The 14,913-nt window shown below is 42.9% G+C and overlaps 1 protein-coding gene across 3 annotated transcripts in view; it reads right to left on the reverse strand.

The window, feature by feature from the left end:
• LOC106611262 (nesprin-3) overlaps positions 1-14,192 on the reverse strand; it is a 27,973-nt gene extending 13,781 nt beyond the window's left edge. Inside the window, exons 1-7 of one of the 3 annotated variants that reach the window (XM_045723613.1) lie at positions 13,501-13,608; positions 11,422-11,585; positions 6,449-6,621; positions 5,838-5,976; positions 3,895-4,065; positions 2,670-2,825; positions 1,857-2,312 (exon numbers count right to left, since the gene is read on the reverse strand). In XM_045723613.1, the coding sequence (XP_045579569.1) occupies positions 1,857-2,312; positions 2,670-2,825; positions 3,895-4,065; positions 5,838-5,976; positions 6,449-6,621; positions 11,422-11,571 (1,245 nt within the window). In that variant the 5' untranslated portion in view covers positions 11,572-11,585; positions 13,501-13,608. Of the gene's footprint in view, positions 1-1,856; positions 2,313-2,669; positions 2,826-3,894; positions 4,066-5,837; positions 5,977-6,448; positions 6,622-11,421; positions 11,586-13,500; positions 13,609-14,058 lie in introns of those variants that run through there. The other 2 variants (XM_014211276.2, XM_045723614.1) reach the window with 2 other exon arrangements.
• Positions 14,193-14,913: the final 721 nt, after the last annotated feature.

The following is a 14,913-nucleotide window of genomic DNA, read 5'->3' on the forward strand; positions in this document are numbered from 1 at the left end:
ATCAACAACCAAATTGGCATAAACACCAACTTGAGTTTGAGTTCATTTATTTTTTTATGTTCACAAGTCTGATTGGCCTTTAGCCATGTCTTAATGTTTTTTTGTGAAGGTGTGATAGGTGGTGCAGTTGTGTGTGTCTGATGTCAGTGTATTCCAGAGAAAGCAGATTGACGAAAGGTGCTTTTCCTTGAATACAAGACATGCGTCAGTGTATTGCACAAGATTTTCCCAACTCAGGAACTCGTGCTTTCTGAGGATGTAACAGTGATGATGGATATTGAGCTTTCAATCAAGCACGTTGAGAGCCTGTTTGTAGACATTCTGAATGTTGTACAGCGAGCTTGGGTCCAACTAGTCAAGCAGTATAATAAGTGGGGGAATATCATAGCATTGAAGTACAGTTTTGCTACCTCTTTAGTCAAACAATTTCATATGAATTGCAAATTAGCTAGGTTGAATTTGGCTATTTGAGTTCCCCTTTTCGCCTGCTTTGCTTTTTTTTTTTTTTAAAGAGGTTGGAATCAAGTATGATGCCAAGGTACTTAACATGGAATACCACCTGGAGCTTCTCCCCTGACACACAGACATCTGGCTCAGTAGCATCAGTTGTCCTCTTTGTGAACAACATGCAGACTGTTTTTTTCACATTGAGATGCAAACATGAGTCACTGAGCCACTTTGTAACCTGGACCATTACAGTAGTGAGTTCTTGTGCAGCTTGTTGTTTGCTCTTTGCATGCACATATATCACTGTATCATCTGCATACATTTGAACTTCAGATCCAGTACAGACAGAAGGCAGATCATTAATGTACAGGCTGAACAAGAGGGGCCTCAGTAGTGACCCTTGGGGCACGCCCAATTAATTTCCTCCTTTGCCAGAGTTAACCGATTACAGCCTCAGGGGCCTCTTGGTGCCTGCTGCTTTCATTCCACTAAGGTGAATTGTCAAGAATGCTTTTGTTTGTTGAGGATTAAAAGAGTGGTTAAGAACTGCTTGCCTCATCTGCCAGCTTTGGCTTCTCAGTCTGATCAAAATATTCTACAGTGGCTTCCTAGACTCACTTCCTAGACTCACTTCCTAGACTCACTTCCTAGACTCACTTCCTAGACTCCATCTTCACTGATCTGAACAGACGCAGGTTGACGTTTATTGTCATGAGTTGGAGGCAGAACTGAGCAATTTCCCCTTAGATAGGCCAGCTGCAAATTAAAAATTGTCTATATTGTAAAAAATGTATGAACAAAAATTTGAGCTTTTTGGTCTTAATTTAAGGTTAGGCTTATCAATTTGGTTAAGGTCAGGGTTAAGGTTAGGTTTAAAATCAGATTTCATGACATTGTGGCTGTGCCAGCTAGTGAACACTGCAGAGCTGCCTCCAGAATAAGATTCATGATGAAAAACACTAACCTACTGAAGAGACAGGACAGGTGTAAGCAATGTACTGAAAGCCTATGGAGGCATTTCCTTTCATCTGTCCCATTTATTCACATCAGTGAGGATGAAGTACAATAAATAACAAAAATAAGCGACTTTAAACTATTGATACACATAGACTGTTGGAACCTGTCCTACCACACCTGCCCACAACATGTACGTTTTTACTGTAAGGTTACAATACCAGCCCACAATCATTATCTTCTCTCTCATTTCCACCACACCTCTCCCAGGCATTCAGCCAGAGGGCAATTCCTGCCAAGTAATAGTTAGAGCAACCACCCATGCAGTGTCAAACCCTTGTTGTAGCTAGTAACTAAAGCTGTAAACCATAGGGTTGAGGAGTGAAAGTGGCATAGAGAACTGTCAGAGAGAGAGATGATACAGGAAGTAATAGAGAGAGTGAGCCCAAACCCACCATGTATTTCCTCCACTGCCCAACCATCTGTTCCTCAATCCTGTCTACCTCCCTGGCTGTCTCCAGATCTCCGGTCCTGTCTCCCTCCCTGGCTGTCTCCAGGTCTCTGGTCCTGTCTCCCTCCCTGGCTGTCTCCAGGTCTCTGGTCCTGTCTCCCTCCCTGGCTGTCTCCAGGTCTCTGGTCAGTCTGTGGAGCAGGCCCCGGAGCTGCCCGATGTCCTCCCCCAGGCGCTGGCAGCGGCTCTGGTACTGGCTCTGAGAGTCCAGGCTGCTCTTCAGGCCCTCTCCAACCTCACACAGGCTCTGTCTCAGCCTCTGCCAGTCCAGACGCAGCTCCTCTGCTTCCTCCACCACCACATCCGCCCCCCCGGGGGACGTGTTGGCCCGCACTGCCTCCGCCATGACCTCGATGTGCTGCAGCGTCCTCTCTTCACTGGCCACGTTGTCATCCAGGGTCTGACAGAGGAGAAAGGGTTAGGCTGTGTCCTGATTCTCTACCCTACTGACCCTTTATCATATTCTTTCAAATCCATGACACAAAACTAAGGAAATTACAGGTTGTTCTTAGCATGGTATGTGTCCCTCCCAGCAGAATCAAATCAAGTCAAATCAAACCTTATTTAAAATGCATTTCAAATTGCAACACACTTTACAGTAAAACAATATTAAACAAAAAAACCAGAAGGTAATAAAAGAACAGTGACGTGACTAGAGTAAACTCTCACCTGTCCCTCCCAGAAGTCATGTGACTAGGGTGTACTTCTCTCACCTGTCCCTCCCAGAAGTCATGTGACTAGGGTGTACTTCTCTCACCTGTAGGGCTCGGAGTTTGTTCTCGGCTGTGTCCTCTGTCTCAGTGAGGGTGTTGAGCTCCTTAGTCTTGGACACCAGCCAGGCCTGGAACTTCAGGACGTCTCTCTGGTACATCTGGTGCTCTTCAGCCATCTTCTGCAGCACCGACAGCCTCTCCTGTTGAAATTAAAATCTGGGATTAGTACATATATTTTTTCACTTAAAAATGTGTGATATAGCCATTGATTGTTGTTTTTCAAATCCCAGTTTGCCCCTTTAAAAGCCAAGTAACCTTTCTAAAAAAAAAAATTTTTAAACACTAATTCAGTATTTACTATTTTATGAGGATCCCCATTAGCTACTGCTGAAGCAGCAGTTAGTCTTCCTGGGGTCCACGATGCTCTATGACAATAACGGAACCAGAGAATGAGCTAATAAAAGGAAAGAAACCCTTATCAATATGGAGCAGATACATGCAAATAGCTTTGAATAAAGAAACCTCATTGGTGTACTGGGGAATAGTAGAATAGCATCTTATTCAGAATAGCATTTTATTTAACTTAGATTAGAACTAGCTGGTCCATCTTCTTTCGAAGTGTAGGGGAAGAAATGTGCTCCTCTATTAAGCAACAACTTCAATATGAAAGAGAACATCAATCATTACAATGACATTCCCCCTTGGACCAAACACACGGCTCTGCCACGAGCTAAAGGATGTTCAAATGGGCCAGGAGCACCGAAAGACCTTTTGAAAAGAGAGAGAGACAGAGGAGAGGACTATTGTTGGCTCCGTCCTGTCAGATGTTTCAAAGAGCAATGAAACGCAGATAGAAACAGGAATGGCATTGTCTTGATAGTGTGAAAAAGAGAACAGAGAAACTATACAACAAAAGAAAGCTTAGCACAAATTGAAGAGTATTTACCAACAACATTCAGAGACACAGACTTAACTCTGAGAACGTAGAAGTTAATGTACTCTGCAGCCGTCAGCCTGTCTGCCTGTCTGTCTGTCTGCCTGCCTGTCTGTCTGTATGCGATTACAACGGCAACAAGGTTTTAATCATTACATTATGTTTGCTATATAGCCTACCCTGACAGTAATCGTGGTGTACACATTATATCCCTTAGCTCTATACAGGAATGCTAGCCTGGGTTTTGAGCAGAGAAATCGAGGGGATGGGTGGAAAGACTTTGAATGAGAGTCATCAGAAAGCCTCCATTATACTACACACGCAAACACACACACCTCAGCTTTGTCCCGTATGCTGTTATAGGCCAGCTGGAGTCTCTCCTGTGCTTCCTGGTCCACACTGGGATCCTGGATGCGGTTGTTCAGCGCTGCAGCCTCGTCCACCAGCCTCTCCAGCAACAGTGCCTGGTTCTGGACGTCACTCAGCAGGATGCGCTGGTTGTCCACCTGGAACACACACCACACACACGTTAGATTACATTACATTAGGGTGGCTTTTGAAATTTGTATCTATAATAAAACATAATGCAAGTCCTTTATACTGCAAAAAGTTATGTTTATGCATTATTTAAAGGGCTTGGGCTAAGCACATTGGCTTGTCCCAGTAGTGATGTGTAGAGTCGTAGTGACATGTTTTGGGGATTTAGAGATACACTACATGACCAAAAGTATGTGGACACCTGCTTGTTCAACATCTCATTCCAAAATCATGGGTATTAATATGGAGTTGGTCCCCCCTTTGCTGCTATAACAGCCTCCCATCTTCTGGGAAGGCTTTCCACTATATGTTGTAACATTACTGTGGAGACTTGCTTCCATTTAGCCACAAGAGCATTAGTGAGGTCAGCACTGATGCTGGGCTATTAGTCCTGGCTCACAGTTGGCATACCAATTCATCCCAATGGTGTTTGATGGGGATGAGGTCAGGGCTCAGTGCAGGCCAGTCAAGTTCTTCCACACCGATCTCAACAAACTATTTCTGTATGGACCTCGTTTTGTGCATGGGGGCAATGTCATGCTAAAACAGGAAAGGGTCTTCCCCCAAACTGTTGCCACAAAGTTGGAAGCACAGAATCATCTAGAATGTCACCGTATGCTGTAGCGGTAAGATTTCCCTTCACTGGAACTAAGGGGCCTAGCCCGAACCACTGAGCTCTTTTGTAAGGCCATTCTAATGCCAATGTTTGTCTATGCAGATTGCATGGCTGTGTGCTCGATTTCATTCACCTGTCAGCAATGGGTGTGGCTGAAAGAGCCAAATCCACTGATTTGAAGGGGTGTCCACATACTTTTGCATATATAGTGTATCTATTATTTTGAGTGCTATAAAGTAAACAAAGGTATTTCATGTACTGTATAGATCAGGTATAGAGCAATACATTAGGATAATAAAATACTTTTTTTTTTTACTAGTATAACATCTGTCCCTCAGTTTTATGTCATTGGTGTTACCACCTTGAAAATGACTCATTACAAAGATATACAAGGACCTTGAGCATTCTCTCCAGTGACAAACTGTTATCGGGGTAGAGGTCTATATTAAAGAAAATTATTAGCTAATTTGAGGATTCCATTGATCATTTGGTGGGTCGAAATCCAAATTGTCACTTGGTGTTAGTCAATTTAAATGAAGAGAAATAACATTGTGAGCAAAATGATTAATCAAATCACTTTAGTAAATTACATTTAAAGGGTTGATGACCTTAGATTTGAGCCTTTCTTGCCTCCATTTCAGAAAATCCTCATTTACCAAAAAATGTCTATTTACTACTCTTACTGGTGGCACAATGTTATCTTAAATGGTACAAATGATTTAAAGTAATTAAGCTACCATATCAGTTGATTTAGAATAGGAAGATGTACCCAAATACATTTAAATAAATACAAATGTAGAAAAATGAAGTTCATTATTTCCAAAATGTCAATCCCAAATGCCACCGTAATTGAAGAACGACCCATTGGACACTTTCCAGCTGGAACTTTGTGCATCAGCAAGCTAGCTCTTCTATAGGTTTAATAGGCAGCATTCATTGGTTAAATTTATGTGGCTAGAGTTTTCAACTATGAACTCAGAGATGGCTTCCTACAAGAAGTAGGAATCTAACAGCCTATCAACACAGTTCAAGCTAGGCTACTGAAATGGTACCAGTAGTATTACCTCTCTTCCCCTGGCTAAACATCACTATTGTTGACACCCAACACCTGGTGTGTTTGCTCACCTGCCACAATTTCTCCTTCACCCCCAGCTGCAGCTCCACCTCTGGCTCCAGACTGCGACGCACGCTGACCAGCCACATCTCAAACTCCTCATACGCCTTCAGGTACTCACTCCAGTGCAGCCACACCCACTCTATACGGCTGAGGAAGAGGAGATGGAATGGTAGGTAAGACTTTATAATCATGAACAAGCATGTATAAACGATTTATATACAATTATCAATAAGTATTTCATTATGAAATACTTAAGCATTTATGAAGGCATATTCAAGGTGACACACAATAGACCTCCGAAAACTGATATGTGTAGCTATATGGCTTAAAAAATATATATATTTTTTTAAACAAGGCCTTCTGCTGTGACTATGTAATTAAAAAAATATGTGTAAACTACTGGAAGGAATATATTCACTCATGCCTACATTATCCATGTGTTGGTAACATATCCTGGTGTCTACACACGGACGACTCTCTTTCTAAAAGAGAAAGGAGGCTTAATACTAATTGTGGTTTCTTTTTAAAGAAACATTATAGTAATTCACCTGCCATTTTCAGCTCTCATAGAAGTCATGGAAGGTCATAGGGGTCGTGGAGGAGTCATGAGTTAGCCTACCTGTGGCAGTGGATGATGTAGGTGCAGGTCTCCTCCCATAATGCTTTGAGTTCTTTGAGTCTGGCGTGGGTGATGTTCCTCGTCTCCTGGTTACCGTCCTGCAGTAAGACCTCTGCAGCCACAAGCACCTTGTCAAACTTCACATGACCCTCGTGCTCCGACTGGTGGATTTTCTGACCACCAATAACACACAGGAGAGGCTTGATGAGATCAAGAATTTTGTGATGAGAGATAATAATGTGATCAAGCATACAGAAGCTTCCCTCGAGGGAAACAAACCTGAGAGAATGGTGGAAGCAACGGAACGAAAAAGGAGAGTTGGAATTAAACTAATGTAGAGGCCGGCTCTGGTTTCACATACCAAGGTTCTACTGTATTACAGGGTTTAAAGTTGAGTGGCCAGTTGAGGACAGCCATAACCACAGCCATGCTGGAAAGGACAATGTGAAAAGATGTATCCGAGCCTGCACAGTATGGTTGAGGCTGGCTCAATAGTGGGAAACAGGTATTTGACCCTCGGTCACGCTGTCTCTCTGAGCCTGTGTCAGTAGGGCTGGGCAGTATAGCGGTATTTTACTACAGTACCAGTCAAAAGTTTGGACACACCTACTCATTCAAGGGTTTTTCTTTATTTTTATTATTTTCTACATTGTAGAATAATAGTGAAGACATCAAAACTATTAAATAACACATATGGAATCATGTAGTACCCCAAAAAAGTGTTTAACAAATTAAAATATATTCTATATTTGAGATTCTTCAAAGTAGCCACCCTTTGCCTTGATGACAGCTTTGCACACTTTTGGCATTCTCTCAACCAGCTTAATGAGGTAGTCACCAAGAAGGCATTTCAATTAACAGGTGTGCCTTGTTAAAAGTTCATTTGTGTAATTTCTTTCCTTCTTAATGCGTTTGAGCCAATCAGTTGTGTTGTGACAAGGTATGGGTGGTATACAGAAGATAGCCCTATTTGGCAAAAAACCAAGTCCATATTATGGCAAGAACAGCTCAAAAAAGCAAAGAGAAACAACAGTCCATCATTACTTTAAGACATGAAGGTCAGTCAATCTGGAAAATTTCAAGAACTTTGAAAGTTTCTTCAAGTGCAGTCACAAAAACCATCAAGCGCTATGATGAAACTGGCTCTAATGAGGACCACCACAGGAAAGGAAGACCCAGAGTTACCTCTGCTGCAGAGGATAAGTTCAATAGAGTTACCAGCCTCAGAAATTGCAGCCCAAATAAATGCTAGGTATCCCCCTTTACCTTTACAGAGTTCAAGTAACAGACACATCTCAACATCAACTGTTCAGAATAGACTGCATGAATCAGGCCTTCATGGTCGAATTGCTGCAAAGAAACCACTACTAAAGGACACCAATAATAAGAAGAGACTTGCTTGGGCCAAGAAAGACGAGCAATGAACATTGAGATGCAGAGTAGGTGAACGGATGATCTCCACATGTGTGATTCCCACCGTGAAGCATGGAGGAGGAGGTGTAATGGTGCTTTGCTGGTGACACTGTTGGGTGATTTATTTAGAATTCAAGACACACTTAACCAGCGTGGCTACCACAGCATTCTGCAGCGATGTGCCTTCCCATCTGGTTTGCGCTTAGTGGGACTATAATTTCTTTCAACAGGACAATAACCCAACACACACCTCCAGGCTGTGTAAGGCCTATTTGAACAAGAAGGAGAGTGATGGAGTGCTGCATCAGATTACCTGGCCTCCACAATTACCCAACCTCAACCCAATTGAGATAGGTTGGGATGAGTTGGACCGCAGAGTGAAGGAAAAGCAGCCAACAAGTGCTCAGCATATGTGAGAACTCCTTCAAGACTGTTGGAAAGGCATTCCTACCTTCTATAACGGTATTTGAATGTTTGGCCTCTCTCTCTGTCAAAGAGGAATAGGCGAAGCATGAATATGTTGGCTACATGAAGAAATATTTAATGTAGCCAAAGATTATAGGGTTCCCTGGGAAAAACTGACCATCACATTGGTTCCTACCTTGTCACATTAACTCCTCCCTGGCAATTTCATTCATTGTTATGTCAAACACCACTGAATTCAAAGTGCTCACTATTATTTATATTCTAACTATAGAATTAGAATGAACTTTCTATTTACAAGTTCACTCAAGTGTTTAGATCTAAATAGCAAGTCGAATCACAATTGCAACATTTGGTTAAAAATTGCCCATATTGTGCTACGTGGCAGAGTGAAAATGTTCTCAAATGAGTGCAGGAAATGCAGAAATTGATGGAAATGCAGGAAATTTGTTTTGGTTGAAGTTGACCTGAACAGTATAAAACAATCAAAATGGAGAAAGACCCATTGAAATCACTTAGAATGTATGTCTTGCCACTGTAGGGTCACTCACTGCTCATAAAGCAAAGTTAGAAATGGTATTATTCAAAAACATAAAACACCATTAAAAAATGTTATAAATTCTGTGATACGTTTTGGCCATATTGCCCAGCCCTAGTAGTTAGTGTCAGTAGTTAGCAGTGTCAGTAGTTAGTTATGGTGAGACCCAACCCTGTCTCTCTGTGCTTATGTCAGTAGTTACTGTCAGTACTTAGTTAGGGTTGGGTCTCACCCTGTCTCTCTGAGCCTGTGTCAGTACTTAGTTAGGGATGGGTCCCACCCTGTCTCTCTGAGCCTGTGTCAGTACTTAGTTAGGGATGGGTCTCACCCTGTCTCTCTGAGCCTGTGTCAGTACTTAGTTAGGGATGGGTCCCACCCTGTCTCTCTGAGCCTGTGTCAGTACTTAGTTAGGGATGGGTCTCACCCTGTCTCTCTGAGCCTGTGTCAGTACTTAGTTAGGGATGGGTCTCACCCTGTCTCTCTGAGCCTGTGTCAGTACTTAGTTAGGGATGGGTCCCACCCTGTCTCTCTGAGCCTGTGTCAGTACTTAGTTAGGGATGGGTCCCACCCTGTCTCTCTGAGCCTGTGTCAGTACTTAGTTAGGGATGGGTCTCACCCTGTCTCTCTGAGCCTGTGTCAGTACTTAGTTAGGGATGGGTCCCACCCTGTCTCTCTGAGCCTGTGTCAGTACTTAGTTAAGGATGGGTCCCACCCTGTCTCTCTGAGCCTGTGTCAGTACTTAGTTAGGGATGGGTCTCACCCTGTCTCTCTGAGCCTGTGTCAGTACTTAGTTAGGGATGGGTCTCACCCTGTCTCTCTGAGCCTGTGTCAGTACTTAGTTAGGGATGGGTCTCACCCTGTCTCTCTGAGCCTGTGTCAGTACTTAGTTAGGGATGGGTCCCACCCTGTCTCTCTGAGCCTGTGTCAGTACTTAGTTAGGGATGGGTCCCACCCTGTCTCTCTGAGCCTGTGTCAGTACTTAGTTAGGGATGGGTCTCACCCTGTCTCTCTGAGCCTGTGTCAGTACTTAGTTAGGGATGGGTCTCACCCTGTCTCTCTGAGCCTGTGTCAGTACTTAGTTAGGGATGGGTCCCACCCTAGGGATGGGTCCCACCCTGTCTCTCTGAGCCTGTGTCAGTACTTAGTTAGGGATGGGTCTCACCCTGTCTCTCTGAGCCTGTGTCAGTACTTAGTTAGGTTTGGGTCTCACCCTGTCTCTCTGAGCCTGTGTCAGTACTTAGTTAGGTTTGGGTCTCACCCTGTCTCTCTGAGCCTGTGTCAGTACTTAGTTAGGGTTGGGCCTTACTCTAACTACTGACACAGACTCAGAGAGACAGTGAGACCCAACCTTAAACTACTGACACTACTAACTACCACTGACACTAACTACTGTCACAGGCTCAGAGAGACAGGGTTTGGTCTCACTGGCTCTCTGAGCCTGTCTGTAGTTAGAGTCAGTCGTTAGTTAGTTGGTGAGACCCAACCCTAACTAAGCACTGACACAGGCTCAGAGAGACAGGGTGAGACCCATCCCTAACTAAGTACTGACACAGGCTCAGAGAGACAGGGTGAGACCCATCCCTAACTAAGTACTGACACAGGCTCAGAGAGACAGGGTGAGACCCAACCCTAACTAAGTACTGACACAGGCTCAGAGAGACAGGGTGAGACCCATCCCTAACTAAGTACTGACACAGGCTCAGAGAGACAGGGTGAGACCCATCCCTAACTAAGTACTGACACAGGCTCAGAGAGACAGGGTGAGACCCATCCCTAACTAAGTACTGACACAGGCTCAGAGAGACAGGGTGAGACCCATCCCTAACTAAGTACTGACACAGGCTCAGAGAGACAGGGTGAGACCCAACCCTAACTAAGCACTGACACAGGCTCAGAGAGACAGGGTGAGACGCAACCCTGTCTCTCTGAGCCTGTGTCAGGAGTAGTTAGTAGTGTCAGTAGTAGTGAGTAGTGTCAGTGGTAGTTAGTAGTGTCAGGGGTAGTTAGTAGTGTCAGGGGTAGTTAGTAGTGTCAGGGGTAGTTAGTAGTGTCAGGGGTAGTTAGTAGTGTCAGGGGTAGTTAGTAGTGTCAGGAGTAGTTAGTAGTGTCAGTAGTGCCAGGAGTAGTTAGTAGTGCCAGGAGTAGTTAGTAGTGTCAGGAGTAGTTAGTAGTGTCAGGAGTAGTTAGTAGTGTCAGGAGTAGTTAGTAGTGTCAGGAGTAGTGTCAATAGTAATTAGTAGTGACAGGAGTAGTTAGTAGTGTCAGTGGTAGGTTGTGTCAGTGGTAGGTTGTGTCAGTGGTAGTTAGTAGTGCCAGGAGTAGTTAGTAGTGTCAGGAGTAGTTAGTAGTGTCAGGAGTAGTTAGTAGTGTCAGGAGTAGTTAGTAGTGCCAGTGGTAGTTAGTAGTGCCAGTGGTAGTTAGTAGTGCCAGTGGTAGTTAGTAGTGCCAGGGGTAGTTAGTAGTGTCAGGAGTAGTTAGTAGTGTCAGGAGTAGTTAGTAGTGTCAGGAGTAGTTAGTAGTGTCAGGAGTAGTTAGTAGTGTCAGGAGTAGTTAGTAGTGTCAGTGGTTGGGTCAGTAGTTGGTTCGGGTTGGGTCTCACCTCTGTCTCTCTGAGTCTGGCCTCAAGGGCGGCCCGGGGGCCCTGGGTGTTGTCGTTGAGCCGGAGCCGCTCCTGGACGGCCTTCATCCAGGACATAGCTGCCTCCAGGCTCTCCCTAAAGAGGATCTCCTGCTGCTCCTGATGAGTCATCTGGACACACCAGCCTGTGGAGGAGAGGAGAGACATTTAAAACAGGCATTCGAAAAACAACAACAGCCACCCCACCACTTGTTTTGGTAAACAGCTGAATAATGGGGCTAAAGAAATGTAACCGCTCTCAAATTCTGCCTGTGGTGAAGTACAGAGAAGATAGGTATTTAAAAGGAAGTGTGTGTGTGTGTGTGTGTGTGTGTGTGTGTGTGTGTGTGTGTGTGTGTGTGTGTGTGTGTGTGTGTGTGTGTGTGTGCAGAGCCCATTAGTAAATAGAAAGCTTTTGTCAGATGATCAACTGGAGATAGACTACCACCAACAACACAGAAGTATAGAAGTGATACTGCTGCATGTCTTTTTTTCCTCATGTTGCAACCAACTGACTCACAGCTGTAAATTCTGAATGTACAGTATAGGTATCAGTCAAAAGTTTGGACACACCTACTCATTCAAGGGTTTTTCTTTATTTTTACTACTTCTACATTGTAAAATAATAGTGAAGACATCAAAACTATGAAATAACACATATGGACTGATGTAGTAACCAAAAAAGTGTTAAATCAAAATATATGTTATATTTGAGATTCTTCAAAGTAGCCACCCTTCGCCTTGATGACAGCTTTGCACACTCATGGCATTCTCTCAACCAGGTTCATGAGTTCGTCACCGGGAATGCATAACAATTAACAGGTGTGCCTTGTTAAAAGTTAATTTGTGGAATTTCTTTCCCTCTTAATGCGTTTGAGCCACTCAGTTGTGCTGTGACAAGGTAGGGTTGGTATACAGAAGATAGCCCTATTTGGTAAAATACCAAGTCCATATTATGGCAAGAACAGCTCAAATTAGCAAAGAGAAACCACAGACTTGGTCATTTACCAAACAGGGCTATCTTCTGTATACCACCCCTACCTTGTCACAACACAACTGATTGGCTCAAACGCATTAAAAAGAAAATAAATTCCACAAATTAACATTTAACAAAGCACACCTGTTAACTGAAATGCATTCCAGGTGACTATGCATTCCAGGTGACAACCTCATGAAGCTGGTTGAGACAATGCCAAAAGTGTGCAAAGCTGTCATCAACGCAAAGGGTGGCTACTTTGAAGAATCTCAAATATATTTTGATTTGTTCAACACTTTTTTGGTTACTACATGATTCCATGTGTTATTTCATTGTGTTTATGTCTTCATTATTATTCTATAACGTGGAAAATAGTACAAATAAAGAAAAACCCTTGAATGAGTTAGGTGTGTCCAACAATATCACTGCCTAGGTCTAGGCCTACTTCTTGGCTCCACGGTTTCTTCAGAGAAGACATAGCATTACTTTACTTGGGAGGATCGCTCACACAGCCTACATAACATAACTCGTCTGATCAAAGAACACACCACAAAATAAATCATTGAAGGGTGTAATCAACATACTTCAGTCAGTGCTGCACTGTTGAATCCGGCTATGAAGGAATGAGGGTGGTGCATTAAAGCATACCTATGACCAATTAGCATACAAGTGGAATGTGAACTAACAATGACGTTGTAGTGTAATGAGGTGTTATCAATCTATTTGACATGATGGTCTGTATGAGTGTAAAAGACAGTACTTTCAATGTTTATACTACTCTCCCAAGGTAAGAATATAATATAAAATAATAGAATAGAATGCATTGCAGGCCTAGTCATGACAATACAATGTTAGGAAGGAAAGAAGGGCGGTTTGAAGGGCACCGCAGGGAAGACACAAAATCGGCCCGAATGAGCAATTTTCCTGCGTGACTCATTTTCCCCCACCACAAAATTCCTCATAATAAGCCCCAAGTTCCTCTGTCTACAGCGAATCTTTTAATATTCTCTGTGAATGAAGAATAACATGAACAAAACCATACAATAGTAATTAATGCGATATTTTAATGGATGAACTAAACTTACCGATGTTCCAAAGTCAATAATAATAAAGTCTAATAGACAAAGTTAAAAAGTGTATTTTGAGAGTTTACAAGTAGGCTGCGCCCCTCCCCTCCTCGCGACATCTGCTGTCTGACAGCTCAAGCTTCGTAAACGTAAATAAGCTCGCGACCGACTGCTACTTTTCACGCGCTCTTCATCAAGGCTACATTGTATCAATCTCAGACGGCGTTATAATTATGTGTTGACTGAGACGATCGGCATTCGTTAACCGAAGAAGTCCAAATAACTTTTATGGAAATAGCAGAATAACGACTGGAGCAAAAATCTATTTCAGGACATTTGTAAACCTTTATAGCTATAACCAAAGAGGTTTCAAATTAAAACGTTTGATATTGGGATATAACCTATAGCGGGATATACATACTATTCCTAGGCTAGGCCTACTGTAGTCGAACAAAGGGATCTTGTAACGATGGAGTCCATCATTTATCATGCTCTTTTCTGTACAAATATCCATAACACAAACTGCCCTATCGATAACCGAAATAATAGTCGATATGAAATGAAGAACAGACTTACCGATACCTGTGCATCTGGTGAAAGTAGCAACTAGCGTGCCTGAACACAAATGAGCTGATATGTACTGTAAACTTGTAGCATACACAGGAAGTACAGGCAGATGCCTCTCTACTATATCTGCATTGGCTGGCCGACCAGATTTAGCCAGAGGAGAGCAGCAAATCCGCAACTGATAATCGTGGGGCGTGAGCGTCCTACGTCAACAATTCAAACTGAAAGGCGTACCCTGGAGAGTAGACATACTGGGCGCGTTCCTCTGCCCAGACGTTGTTGACGCCTGCCAGGTTTTACAAAGCCTGGAGAGGTATTTTACGTATCAGCTAATCATATCATATGTTATAGCAATCTGTCAGTCAACGACAGTCAATAACGTAGCAAGCAACCATTGATTTATGCGTCATATGGGAACGCGATGCGACCAGTGAGTGTGGCCTACTGTAAATCGTGTGATGAGTCGGTGTATAGTCTCTGAACAGTTGGAATTATTGCTTACACAATTGTCAGTTGAAAATAATTTCAAACAGCAACATTTAGCATGAAACACATGTAATCAATATTTTATTACCACCAAATTATACAATAAATACATTATTTTATTTTCATCATCAACAATATCCACATTGAGTGATGCAGGAAAATATATTCCTTTACCGACTCCTCCTCTATTCAAAATGGAATGGCAAAGGTAGTGTATGGTTTCACAAAACGTGTTCATGTAAACTGTTGTCTGGTGAAGAAATAACCTACAGCTGCATGTATTGAAAGAAACTTTCTGTCCACAGTTTGACACAAAACTACAGTTTACTGAAAGTAGTTGAATTCCAGTTCCTCACCTAATAATAAAGACTCAAGTTG

Source organism: Salmo salar, chromosome ssa09 (genome assembly GCF_905237065.1).
Source record: "Salmo salar chromosome ssa09, Ssal_v3.1, whole genome shotgun sequence".
Taxonomy (NCBI): Eukaryota; Metazoa; Chordata; class Actinopteri; order Salmoniformes; family Salmonidae; genus Salmo; species Salmo salar.